Here is a 14010-nt window from a genome sequence, read left to right on the forward strand (position 1 = left end):
AGGCGAAGCGTGTCGTTCGTAATGAACAGAAAGATACCACTACTTCGCCTCTTTGGTGGAGCGCCGGCGCGAACACAGTGGTCTCTGACCAGGACCAGGAACCAATTCGAATTTGGATCTTGACATGTCGGTGGTTTTTAACCGTAGGCATCTTGCCAGGAAGTTGGTGGGCTTATCATGAATTAGGTCGGGGTGGCTGGTGGTTTCGGGATCCCGTAGAAAATGCTTCTTTTATGCCTTGGGTATTAGCCACAGCTTGTATTCATTCCGTAATTCTACCCCTTCTTCATTCTTGGATCTCGTTTCTTAATATTGTGACTCTTCCATGCTGTGTCTCAGGAACCTTTTCAATACGGTCCGGATTGCTAGCTTCCGTTCATAGTTTTGCTACAGATGATACACGAGGAATCTTTTTATGGCGGTTCTTCCTTCTAATGACCGGCATATCTATGATTCTTTTCTCCCAGATAAAGCAGCAGGCATCGGTCCGTATAACTTATAAAAAAGATATGGTTGTGGCGCGAAGTACTCTTGTGCACCTCCGTCACTCGGCTCGCGCGCAACCCCGCCCCGTTATGTTATGGAAGAATTGAACTTATTGCCGGGCTGGTTATTCAGAGACAGCAATTGGCTGCCGGATTTCGTCCCGCAACTAGAAGAAGATCGCTTCGGGGGTCACTGTGGCGTGGCTGAATGTAGAGCAGTCCGCCCCTACAGCGTTTGATCAGTAGATTATTTAGAACTTCGGAAGATGGTCAAGGTGTTAGAGGTTTTGCTACTAAGATAAGTGAAGTAAAAGAAGAAACTGAGTTCCAAAAGAGACTGCCAGAAGGATGGGTCAACTTGCTGCAGGAATGTTTACTAAAGGGCTTGCCTATAACTCACTTGGAATGAGAAGAAGGGTAACCCCTTAGAACGTATACAGTATATCGCGGAATCTTAGAATTTAATTGAATTTGCTGCTTTATAGGGGACCGTTTCTGCCGCGTCATTGGAAGACGAGAGGGAGTCCGCTATAGCTTCATCACCCGCTGCCACTTCAGACTCATCTTATTCTCCTAACGCTCACATAGGATCTTTTCAATAATTGGCTTGTTCTGCCAAATAGTCTTCTGTTGCTTCGTCGGAGTCGGAGGATGGGATGTTGTCGGACCGAGGTCACAAAGGAGAACCTTACAACACTCGAAAGTGAATCCCTGTCAGTCAGATAGATCTTTCTCCGTAACACCCTTTTTTTTCGTCTAGTGTCATGGTTTGATCAATCAATAGAATGAAAGGGGGAACCTCTAGTAGAATAGAAGGAAAAAGATTCTGCCATCGCTTAATCAAGCGCTACTGCTTCCTTTAATTTTCATTTTTCCGGCTGAGTCATCTTTCTCCCGGCCGTCTTCTATCATCAGCCTCAGGATAAAATAGATAGTCCAGCATAAGCCCAGAGATCGGGGATAATATAACAGCTTTAATGCCTATAAAACTAGAAAGGTCGGCAGTAACGGCACTTTGACCGTCCTTCATTGAAATTGAAAGGAAGGGCTCACACACTTATAGAATAGTATTGGTCGACCCCAGAAAATCCTTTTCTTTTGATCTTCGAACCCCAGTTTCGCTCGCCTAAGCCTAAGGGGCATCAAAGATACGATTCGTTCACAGCCGATTCGAAGTCTATCCATATCCATCTACACTAAATGAAGAAAAGTCTATTTTTCCCGGTTCTATTCTATTAATAAGTAGATTCCCAGGTTATTTCACTTCACTCAAAAATCAATCATTGAATCTGACTCTTCTTCAAAAATTTTGTCTGGGCACTTATCTACTTATTTGTTTGAGCTCATCAAATCGGAACTATCAAATCAAGGTCAAAGAGCTAGTAGATAGAGGTATGGGGCGTAGAATGCCATAGATACTTGCCTTAGAAGCGATCGTTACAAAAAGAGAATGAAAAACTTAATTCGATCTTCAAAATCTTTCCTCTCCGAGAGTGAGTCACGAATGGAAGATTACCTCGGTAAGGAAATAAAAAACCTTCTTCTCTTCTTCTGGTCGAAGACTGTATGAAATATTAGTTTCCTGCTTCAGTGGGCGTACACGAAGGGAAAGATCAATTGCAAGCTCTAAGAGAAAAAGACAGCACTAAACTACTTCTTTCTTTTGAAGCCCGTCGTAAGCGAGGCGAGATGGAGAGTCAAAGGAAAGACCTAAGCTCTGGTCTATGCTGCTTCCCCTTTCCCTACCATAGCCCGAGGTAGGAATATACCTTAGAGAAGAAAGAAAAAAGGGTGATCGAAATGACATAAGTTATAGACCTAAGACCAAACAACCAATCGAAAAAAGGCTCACCTTACCCAGCAATCAAACTCAATAGATAAAGAGAGAAATTAGCTGTAGGCAAAGAAGCAAGGTCTGATAGAGCCTCTCCCTATTCCCAAGCTATGAGTAACTTCCTACCTCGCGCAGGAGATAAATCAGAGTTCCGATTCCGATATGAATCTCTTTCTCTTTCTGTAAGCTTTGGAGCGAACAAGAGCAAGAAGAGGTTTGTTCTTTCCTCTATTCTGATTCTGCAACTTCCATTCCTCCTTTGTGCCTCTATTCAAGTAAGTGAGAAAGCCCTTCTAGTTCGAAGCGGGAAAAAGAATCTAATCTATAGAACTCACACTAAGCAATCAGTCTTATACATCTTACAGAGAGTGAAGTGAGCAAAGACGGACTGAGCGAAAGCAAGACTGTATACCTTCCAGCTTCTCATGTGACCTAACCCGTCCCCGTCCACTGACTTGTTCTTTCTTTTTGTCTGCGGAAAAAAGAAAGGGTGGGCGAATCGTGAATATGACCTCAGCTCCGGAAGAGAGCTTCCTGGTTAAGACCACGGTTAACTTAGCGTAAACAGAGAGAAGAGAGCTGGGTAAGCAAACTTGATCAAGAGCAGCATGACAGAAAGCGAGAGTAGGTCGATCTGGGAACATTCCGGGTAAGGGAAAAAGAAGTCATGCCTAGGGATAGCTTTTTTACCAATCCCCAAGCAGAGTCAATGTCTTTAAGGAGTAGCGGCAAAACACCGCAATAGGTGATGTAGACAAAGCGTGCTCGATTTGCCCTGCCCGGTCCACCTTGAAGGGAGAGAACAGTTGCTTAGTTTCCCTCTGGAGCTTTAGTTTATAAACTAAAGGGATTTCTCCACTGATTCGAGAGAAAGGAGAGACGGAAACATCGCTTTCAGATAGAAAGTAAGGTAGAAGAATTCATTGGATGGATGCCCTTTCCCGGGGAACTAAGTTTCATCCTAAGCGAGAAAAGAGTAACTAGTAGAATCATAATCTTAAAAGCATGTCTGGACTGTGCAGCTCCTAATGTTACTGTCTGGGCACTCCCAGTATGACGATTATGGGTGGCTGGTTAGTACTAGGCCTGTTCCCCTCTGTGTCACTAGGTACGAACTCGAAGCTATACTTCGTTCATTCGATTGCTTTCTTTCCTGCCTGTTAAGAAGGAGTGGATTCTGCCCAAACCAAAGCTTTATCGCCTCCTATCCCTCGATGAATTTACTTTTTTTACTAGGTGAGGAAAAAGCTTGACTCGAGATCGCCTTCGAGGTGTAAAGGGCCCAACATGACCTATCCTTCTAGTTGAAAAAACTAGTTGTCTTGGATCAGTTATCGTATCAGAATTCTAGTTTTTGAACCAACATGTAGGAACAGATGGAAGACCTCCTTATATTATAGCTTGACCAAAAAACAAAACTTTTTCCTTTATTTTTAGATCCTTAACAAGGTGATTACCCAACCAGTTGGACTTATCGCCCCTGCTCGGACAGGTAGCGAAGATGATCTATTTTACTTAAACTTTTCCACATACGGGCCCACGAAAACTTTGGTTAAGATTTAAACTTTCATCCAAGGTACAAAAGTCCCTGCCTGTGGACTCAACATCAACACGGGTTGACCCGTAGAAAGATGCTCTTTCTTTATATAGACGGATACTTGGCTTTGGCTTAACACTTTTATCTTGATACGCCCTTCGGGATATATCTTCCAACTGCTTGCTTTCAGCTGACAATCAACAGGATAATCTGTTGGTTTTCTTTCCGTTCATCTGATGAGTTCATCGCGCAATTTTAGTTTAAGCATCGGGCTTCTTAAAGCTATCTTCTGTAGGGTTTCCTTGTATAACTCAATGGCTTTTATTTTAAAGCAAGCCTAGCCGATTGAACTACAACGGCCGAATGCTTCTCTTGATCGAGTGAGGGAGAGGTACCGTACTTTCTCCTTACCAGTCGAGATACTGCCTAGCCTTGTACGCATTGGAGGGGGCATATAGATGCCAAACCTTCTTCGTGATAGACGCGTCTGTCCTGGGTTGGCTGGACGAGGCCTTGGGAGAGCTGGATTGGCGGTTTGATCTGGGTGGAGCAGCTTTTTTGCCTTTTGTCATCTTTGACTTTTGGCTCCCTAGGCGAGGCTTTTGAAGTCCCAGGAATAACATAGCTAATCTGTCTGACACCTCTTGAGTCTCCTTCTTATCCCTTCCTTCTTCGCTGATCATTTCAGAGCCATTATCCACTTCTTCCTCCTAAATTTCAACAACGGGAGGGGGATCTTCTTCCTCAGTTCTTATCTTCACCTTCTTCGTCGATCCATTGTTCTCAGGATGTGGCGGAGGTTCTTCTTTCTCACAAAGCTCAACGGCGACAGTGCACTCCATTTTCAGAGATAGACCTGTCTTGAAACGGCTTTTACAATCCTACACTTGCCTTATCTTACCCTTGACTCTCTCTCTCGATAGAGACTGAAAACTGTACCAATAAGAGCGAATCGTTGCTGTAGTCGATTGCTCCGGAATTGGGCACCTTCCCCCAACAGCCCAAAATTCCATATCATGATGGCGGAGACAAAAGAAGTTTGGGGCGCAGTTCGCTCCTCGCTTTTGTTCAATTATAAATAAATAACAAACAAGTTTGATGGAGATTTGTAGCATCATTCAAGTAAATACAGATTGAGATCGTAGAAACATGAGCTTGTGATATAGCTACACCTAATTCCAGACCGGTTAATGCAAGAACTATAAATAAAGGACCAAGATCTCCTATGAAATAGAAAAGATCATTCATACATAGCATAGTCCAAGCGGACCCACTTAAAATCTTTACTGAACTATGACCGGCCATCATATTAGCAAATAAGCGTATTCCTGAGCTTAATGCGCGAAAACAATGAGGGATTAGCTCAAGGAGTACTAAAAAAGGTGCTAACGGCAGTGGGACTCCTGCGGGTAATGAGAAGCTTAAAAAATGAAGCCCATTTCTTTGAAATCCCACTATAGTAATGCCAATAAACATAGAAAATGAGAGACCCAAAGTAATGAGAAAATGACTTGTAACTGTGAAGCTATAAGGTATCATACCCTGGGGATTACAAAATAACGAAAAAGTAAAAGTGACCGAGATGCAAGGGAAAAACTTTTGTTTAACATTTCCAGAAAGACCACCAATTTGTTCGTTTACCAGGTTCGGCACGAAATCATAAATAAGCTCTACCAAGGATTGCCAAGCATTTGGTACTGACTTTCCTCCTCCATTTTTAGTAACAAAATAAATAAGAAGTAAGAACAAACTGAGACTTAGCAGCATAAACAAAGATGGATTTGTGAATGAGAAATAAAAGTCACCCAGATGCATTGGAATCAATGGGATTATCTCAAATTGATCCAACGGGCTGGAGATGCCCGAGTCTACACTAGAATCGTGAATAGTACTCGTAGATGGATCCGTAGTATTTGTAATCCTAGTACTAGAAGTAGAAGCTGTATCACTCGAACTTGAGTTAAGACTATTCTCATCAAATAAAAAGATGTGTCGAACGTTGTTAAACATAGTGATTGATTCATAAAAAACAATTCCCTCCAGACAGACTGAACTCCGAAAAGCCTGTAGGACTAGTGTTTTTTTTGACTATATATGTGGTTGGTTGTTGACCAACAGAAAGCATGGGAAAAAGACCAAAGATGAAAGACTAACCAAGATTTTATGCTTCTTCTTCAGTCCAAGAGGAGCTTGGGCAAAGGATTACCGGCTTCGCGAGACCTTTTCGATCTACTCATAGCCTTGCTCTATATGGGTCCTTGCTTTCTCGATCAACTAACTTCGTGCTGAAGAAAGACGGGTCCTTGAAATTCTTGTATTGTACCTTTCGTTGGGTACACTTCACACCAACCCAATCAGCTCAAAAGTGGAGTTGCAAAAGAAAGTTCACTACGAACGAGAGAACGAAAAAAGCTAGTCGGAACGGAAGGATAGTAGAGGAGATGTGGAGGAGCTTTCGTTGGGGAGCCCCTCTCACCTACGCTATTCTCAAACGGGAGATCGGGATCGGTATCGGGGGGGAGCGATGAAGAGGGAAGTGGGTACTCCGAGGAACGGAGCCTACCTCGTCGAAGCTGTTTCTGACCCATTTAGACTAAACTGAGACCAAACTCACAAAGAGAGACATGGAAGAATGCGGCGTAGATTAAGGGGAGGAACTAGCGCCCCCGAGTCTAGAGTCGCTATTCGAAGAAGTGACTTTAGAGAATATTTCCATCTTTCTCCCGTCTGATCTTAAGAGAACTGGGGAAGATGCACTGTAATGAAAGTCATTCTATTAATCTATTAATAAGACATTTCATAACTTACTTGCTAAGTAAGATACCAAGGAGAGGTGCTTTCTCGCCTCATTGTTTTCCGTGAGATTGAAAAAGCAGTCGATTTTGGATGCGAAAAGTTTCATGTATAGATAGATGAGTAGTTCGTCTTCAAGTTACTAATATGGACCCAGGGAGCCAAATACTATAGCAATGTGCAGATTCTCCGATACTAGTGATTTTCAGAGAATAGATTATGTGTTTCCTGCTGTTAACTCACGGAAGTCAGTTTCTTGTTCGAATTGCATGCAGGCGATTTGGCCCATTTTTTCTTTCCTCTTTCTCTTTCTATACTAAATTACGTAATCAGGGCTAAAGCACATACATATAGAGAGGTGCAAAGGACAGATGTGCCAGTTATCTAATCATTACCAGGATCTGCCAGCGGTATTTGATTGAAATAGATTAATAATAACGTTATAGTAACTTCTAACTTCATCCAATCAACTACCCATCCAATGCCTCTCCGACTCCTGACTCCGCTTAGTCATTAATAAGCCGATGAGCCATACCGGTGAAGCAAGCCTACCGATGACCCGACTCACTCAAAGAATGGATGAGAAGCATGAAATCCCTGTAGATCGTTTCATTTTTCGTTTCTCGCAAGCAGGAATCGAACCTGCGCTAGCGGATCAAGTCACAAGCTTATAGACATAAAAGACTTTTTCTACTTTTTTGTTACATCAGTGGAGGCCCGTAAGGGCCAGAGAGGTACTACACTCCGATTACACACAGAAATAAAAGACTGATCGCCCTACCGATGAAAGAGAGATAGTGATTCGTTGATGTTGATGAAAGAAATGATTGGTTTCACTTTCACGACATGGAGTTGAACCATGATCGACCGTGATCGTGAGAATTGCCTAGAGCTTCTTGGCCCACGTGTCCCGAACGAACTAAATCGCCCAGTATATGTGGCACAGAGGCTACTCCACTAGACTATAGATTTTGGTATGATATATCTCTAATTACATCCGGCGTATGATTCACACTCTAGCGAAAGAAAAATCAACAACATCAGAAACATCAGGAAAATTAGCACCGACCCCTGACCTACGGCATGGAGCTGAAAGCCTCCGACTAGGCGAACCACCAGACCAAGCCAGACGAGAAAGAGAGAAGGAACGACAGGGAACGGTAAAGGGAAGAAAGGAGGATGAAGGGCATCTTTCTTAGCTTAGCAAGGCTGGGAGCTCTAACAAAAAGAGGGTTTGATCACCATGATTGGCACACTTTGACGTGACCACCCTGCCTATCGCTAGCTGCCCATGATTCTCTGTTTGAGGATCTATCTGTGGAAAGGATGATTCTTATTATAATGCTTCAAAATCAACAACTAAAACGGAAGCTCTCACAATCTTTAAGAATGGGCTATTTTATAGCTGTCAAAGCACGATAACAGAATGATAGGTCAAGACCTGACGTACCAGCTTACTTAGTCTTTGACTTAATTTAGCGGCCATTCAGAGCCTTCTTTAGTATTGCAGCATGACTATCTACAGGATAACCGGCTTTGTTTTATGTCTTCCTGTTTCAGGTAGCTTGCTTTAGTTTTCTTCCTTTCCCAGAAAGAAGCATCATGAGAGTTAGCGGTACAGGCCATAGCTGTGCAGCTTTAGGGGCCCGGTCAATCAATCAAGGGCGCGAGCCTCTATGCACAAGGCTACTCTGCAGAGATAAGTTCCAACCACGAATGAATGCATGGCGAGTCTGTCAACTCACTAACGCTCGCGACTCCCGTAGGTCGACTACCTTACCTTCCCCACTCACCAACACCTCTCGTGCTTCCATGCCCACCTACCTCGTGGAGTATACTCCACTCGTTCTCTCCTTTCTTTTGCCCCTCTTTAAAGTAAAGCTGCTTCTTAGAGTTGGCTTTTGCAATTGCAATCTGTCTCTGGCTCCTCGCTTTGAACTCAAATAAGACCTTCTTTTGGTCGAGTGACTTCGTTCCTGGTCCTCCTATTCCCTTCGCTTCCCGCCTCTAAGGCCCAAGTACTTTTTTTGTTTTTAAACCGCAGTGATAACCAGGTCAAAGAGTCACAGAGATATGCCCAATACCTCTACCCAGTATGAGGGTCTGTATCCCTTATAGGAGCAAAGTGAAAAGGTAGCCTTGAGAAGTGAACTTCCGCCCTTAGATGTGGTTGATTCGGGTAACCTTGTGGTTTCATCCCAGGTTACTGATGAGTGTAGAGGTGTCTTTTCACTTCCGCCATATTCAGGGGAAGGGATATCCTCGCCCACCTTCTCGACGCCGCCTTCTTCAGGAGGCATTGCAATGGAACCTCTTGTTAGATCCGGACAGGGGAATTGACTTGCAAAGAGCTTATTAGCCTATTTTTCTTGCTAACTAGTTGTCCAATCCAAACCTCTTTTTGTAATTGCATATGCCCCCTTTTCTTTTCCCTGTATTGAAGACTTTTGTTCTATTCAATCAAAGGGTAAGCCTATCAACTTTCAGTGCCATTTATATATATATAAATAGTCTTATAAAAAGGCCTAAGGGAAGGGTATAACGATCGAGTCCCATAATGGCATTCAAAACAGTCCCAGAAGTGGGAATAGCTGTAGCCGTCTCAGTAGTCTCATTGGATGGGTAGTCTTTCAAGAGAGCTAGGGAACGGCACGAAAGCGGCTGGAATAAAAAAGGAGTCTATAATCTCACTCCAGCCAGTCTAAGAGGAAGAGACTATCATACAGAAAGGCAAGATAAAGATATTCACTCGCCTGAAATGGCATTATTCATCTAACTAACTCATGGCTGATGGCTTTCGGAGAGTCACACTCAATATGAATGCTCCCACTCCGTGCCTTAGGCTGGTCAAGCCCAGAGGCATAAACCAGGAAACTCGTACCGGAGATACCCCCGAATAGGATCGTACGATGACCGATCCTAGAACACGGTAGTATACCTACCATATTCCGATTCCATTTTCCAACTTCGTCGAATAACCTCCACATTAACCCAAAACGAGTTAATAGGGGGTCTTCAGTTCTCACTTTCCAGTGATGCTGAACGACAGGAGCGGAAAGGAACCTCTCAAAGGGTAAGGCCAGGTTTAACGCGTTGGTATAATACCATTGAACGGAGTTCAACCACTGCTTCATCCATGCCCTTAGCAAGGTATACTCAGAAAAGTGAGCAGAAGCCACATCTTGATAGAGTGACTCTGGCATCACTACGAGATCCTTGGGCTTATAAGCTCTTTAAAGAATATCGGTAATATATCTTTTAAGAAAGATAAGGGTCAAGGGGAAGACCGCGGCCTACTCACAATTCAAAAGGTAATCTGAGTTTGTCCCACACAGCCCTCAACCGTTGGTATCGGGCGGATAACGGGTGGTTAAGTTTTGATAAGACTTTAAAACCAGCACCGTAAATCCTAGCGAGTATGGCAAATCAACGAACACTATAAGTGTTAGCGACTGCCATAGCTCCTGCTATGTGATGGGAGTTTAAGAGGTTTTGGAATGAGACTGGAGATAAATCAACAGTCAACCCCCTAACCCTAAACTTCTTAGCAAACTCGGCACACCCGATCTCTGAGACCAAAGACTTAGGTAATGAAACCTGTACCTTTAAAGTCTCAAGAGCATCGCGGTATACCTTGGCCACCTTGGAGTCTGCAATACAGATGTCATCGCCAAGGATGGCATACCTAGTGAAGCGCTTACTTGGGTACACTTGCTCAGCACACCACCATACCAAATAGTAATGGGAAAGTGTGAAGAGCGGCCAAGAAGCGTAGTAACCTAGAGGTTGCCCTGTTCTAAAGAAAGCAGGGAAATACCCCCCTTCCAGTGCAAGGCGTTTGGGAGACATCCACTTCATGAAAGGTACATCAAACGGTACCAATCTATATAAGAAGCGGATGTAGTCTGAAACAAAGGGACCAAAGAGGGTGAAGACTATACATAGTTGATACCAAAGCGGCCACCTATCGGTGGCAGACTTTAGATCATACGAGTATACCTGAATTGAACACCTCAAGCGATCCAAAGGACGGACCTGGTCAAAGGTCCCATCCATAGGGATACGCCTTAAGACTTTCATGAGAAAATCATGAAGAGGTCTAAGGGTCCTTTGAAAGAAAAAATTCCCAATTGCAAACACTCTCCTTTTACCAGCTCCAGAGTCTGTCGTGTAGGCGAGCCTACCAGGAGATTCCGCCTCATCAAGAGGAATAAGCGGAAGTTCCGCTCGGGCCTTCTCAACGAAGATCCTAGTATCCTTCTCTGAACGATAGGATAATTCTATCTCATTAGAGAAAGGATAGCGAACACCTGGAGTCCAAAGAGGAACCCCAAAGACCTCGAAAGTTGCAGATAGCAACTCCGGGCCAAACCGTTCAAATGACGATTGGTCAGGCATGTACGCGATGAAAGCTTCAAGCTCATGGTGTAACATTGCGAATGGGGATCCCTTCTGGTCCTTCGAGAGCTTACGTTTCGAAGGAGAAGCTTTCCACGAGGGTAACCACTCAATTCCCTGTTCAAGGGGAATTTCAGTGATATCTGGGATATACCTAGTATATATATCCTTCAATGGTTTTACCATATCTTTTATGGCAAACATCATCTCATAGGACGTAGATTCGGTCAATATAGAGTCTAACGAGTCACTCCTAACTTCCCTTGCGCCTGGTTAAGAAGGGTCCAATCCCAGCTTCTGAAAAAAAAAGAGTGAATTGACTAAGCTAACCCTGAGTTCGCAGTCGATTCGGCAACAGGAAAAGCAAAGACTACCGCCAGTTACCCATAGCTGATCTACGACTCACTAAAGGCTCCATTCTAGTAATTGAATCTAATTCCGTAAAGATAAGAAGAGAGGATGATTATGCCCCAATCCCGATCAACCCAGGTTTTCTTAACTTAACTTAAATAGTACAGGTATTTCACAGTTAGAATGGGCAAGTTAGTCTTGGCTTTCCTACGGTTAACTTCGAAAAGAGGGTACTGGGCAAAGAGGAATATCTAATAACTAACTAGGTAAGCTCTTTCTTTCTCTTGCTTTATGACATATGTCAGCTGCCCTCTTTTTGACCGTGGGTGGGAAAGTAAACTTTGTAAAAGTCCTTATTTGGTTGGGAAAGAGAGAACTTCTGACTCCAAGCCTACCCTACCCGAAAACAAGTTTCAGCTATTGATGTAGCCTCTTGTCGCTACCTACTAGAAAAATCCCTTCTATACCACTCAACAGAAGGAAAAATCCCATCAAGATAGATTGAATCGACGACCTATACTTCAACTAAAGGCACAAGGAAATCAATAGTTCAAGAGCACAAAAGAGAGTAGTAGGAAAGGAAAATCCATTCCATTTTAGCCTGATCCCGCGCCTCTTCTCTTATAACTCATCCACCAAGTCAAGGTTGATTCTTAGTTCTTCGGCATTTTCTTTATCGTTGAAACTTTCAACTCTGTAGCTTGGCATTCCTATCTCCACCGGTACCACTGCTTCGGTCCCAAAGGATAGGGGTCCCTCCAGTGGATGTTCGACTCGTAGTCCGGTAGACCCACAGTATACTAGGCAGCTCATCTGCCCATAGCCCCTTTGCCTTATCTAATCTAGTCTTGAGCCCTTTCAGTATGGTGCGCTTGGTTACCTCAGCCTGACCATTTTCTTGGTTGGGTGGTTGGGGATGACCTACCGAGGTGAACCTGTGTTCAATGCCAAGTTCTGCGCAGAAATTTCTTCATGAGCTGTTATCAAATTGTTTCCCATTGTCGGTAACTAAGATCCGCGGTACCTCGAAGCGGCACACAATAGACTTCCAAACAAAGTTCTGGGCCTTCCTCTCCATGATCTTCTCTGCTTCTACCGACTTGGTAAAGTAATCAATTGCCAGAATTCGAAACTTTCTCTGACCGGTGGCAAGAGGGAAAGGGCCTATCATATCCATCCCCCACTGTGCGAAGGGCCACGGACTTAGGATAGGGCTAAGTGGGGCTGATGGTTGATGTTGGAGGTTGGCCTGCCTTTGACATTTTTCACAACGGTGGACAAGCGCTGTAGCATCTTCCTGATGACTCGGCCTGTAGTAGCCCTGTCTCAACACTTTCTGCGCCAAAGATCGTCCTCCGAGATGATTCCCACATATCCATTCGTGGACTTCCCTGAGCACGTAATCTGCCTCGCTTGGGCGTAGGCATCGGAGATATGGAAGGCTGAATGACCTCTTGTAGAGCACATCTCCCATGAGGGTATACCTTGCCGCCCTGTAGGCGACCCTAAGTGCCTCATTTTTGTCTTCTGGTAGCTTCTATTCCCGCAGATAGTCTTTTATTGGATCAATCCAACTTAACTCAAAATCCACGGGTAGCATTTCATTCCCCTCTTCTATGCTTCTTCTCAAGAGTGTCTCTACCAGCACAGATTGGGTCAGGTGGTTTAGGAGATTCTTGAGAGAGGTGAGCTATTTTCATTTTCTGCTTACTTTCTTCAGTAGGTTTTGCAGGCGCCTCAGATGGTTCAGAGGGCTAGAGGGTAGCAGGTGTGATTGACTGGGCACAGGGTCGTTTGAAGGTTGACGAGGGAGGAAAATTTGAATTTCGTTTCGGGCTCGAGGTGATTTCGGCTGTGTGATGGTGACTGGACCTCTAGATGGGCCTGACTCGTGTGGATTAGCTGTATTGGGTGGAACTGGTGTGGGCAGGTCCAAAACATTGCCTTGTTTGGATGGACTGATAACTGGTTGCTTGCTTACCAAGACAAACTCCCCCAGTTCTATTATTCTTCTACCTTGACCATATTCCGTATTAACCAACCTGTCCTCCCCCTCGGTAAGTGCTTTCTTTTCATTCATTCATTGATAGCATCCATAAGGTCTACCCGATGGAATTTGTCCACGGGCAAGACACTACAACGAAAGTAAAAACTTTCATTTAAAACCCTCTTCTTGAAAGCTTCAGCGCGGCTTAGGCTTACTAAAAAGCTGGTTATAAAGATTTTGACTCTCGTTGTAGTATCGACTTTGGAGTCGATTCTCCTTCATTTCCTGAAGAATCTCAGGAAGTTTATAAACTCCCCCATTCATCTCCTGCAACATTGACACGATCTGCTCCACCTTTTCAGGAGCAGGTAGCGTAATATGCTGCTCGTTCCGCAATTCGCGGATGAGATTCCCAATAGCGTTTTCGTGATCCCATATCCGGCTAGGAAAGGAATTGAATCTTAGTTAGGAGAACAACCCCTTTCTTTTAGTTTATAATAGCAATGGGAAGTCCACTTTGCTACATAATGCCCTTACCCTTAGTCAACCACCAAGACCGAAACCCGCCCTTTCCTAAGCCAATGCTGCCCACGTTCTCTAACTAATTTCAACCCATAAAGGTAGC

General features: G+C 44.0%; 3 protein-coding genes across 3 annotated transcripts in view; 2 read left to right on the forward strand and 1 right to left on the reverse strand.

The window, feature by feature from the left end:
• Positions 1-14010, forward strand: part of LOC114757210 (uncharacterized) — a 55878-nt gene that overhangs the window by 18196 nt on the left and 23672 nt on the right. The window lies entirely within an intron of this gene.
• Positions 22-787, forward strand: LOC114757224 (cytochrome c biogenesis CcmF N-terminal-like mitochondrial protein 2). Its single transcript, XM_028946226.1, is given in 3 exon segments — positions 22-80; positions 187-220; positions 222-787. Coding segments are annotated over 3 exon segments (465 nt in total). The 3' UTR covers positions 594-787.
• Positions 4902-6298, reverse strand: LOC114757211 (ATP synthase subunit a). Its single transcript, XM_028946213.1, has one exon. The coding sequence runs from the start codon at positions 5864-5866 to the stop codon at positions 4925-4927; it is 942 nt and encodes a 313-aa protein (XP_028802046.1). The 5' UTR covers positions 5867-6298; the 3' UTR covers positions 4902-4924.

The sequence above is a fragment of the Neltuma alba genome, unplaced genomic scaffold (assembly GCF_004799145.2).
Source record: "Neltuma alba isolate B1F8T4 unplaced genomic scaffold, ASM479914v2 tig00010580_pilon, whole genome shotgun sequence".
Classification (NCBI taxonomy): domain Eukaryota; kingdom Viridiplantae; phylum Streptophyta; class Magnoliopsida; order Fabales; family Fabaceae; genus Neltuma; species Neltuma alba.

Bases quoted from the DNA above. Each gene is read 5' to 3' on its own strand.
- LOC114757211 (XM_028946213.1), bottom strand. From the start codon at position 5,866: ATGTTTAACAACGTTCGACACATCTTTTTATTTGATGAGAATAGTCTT.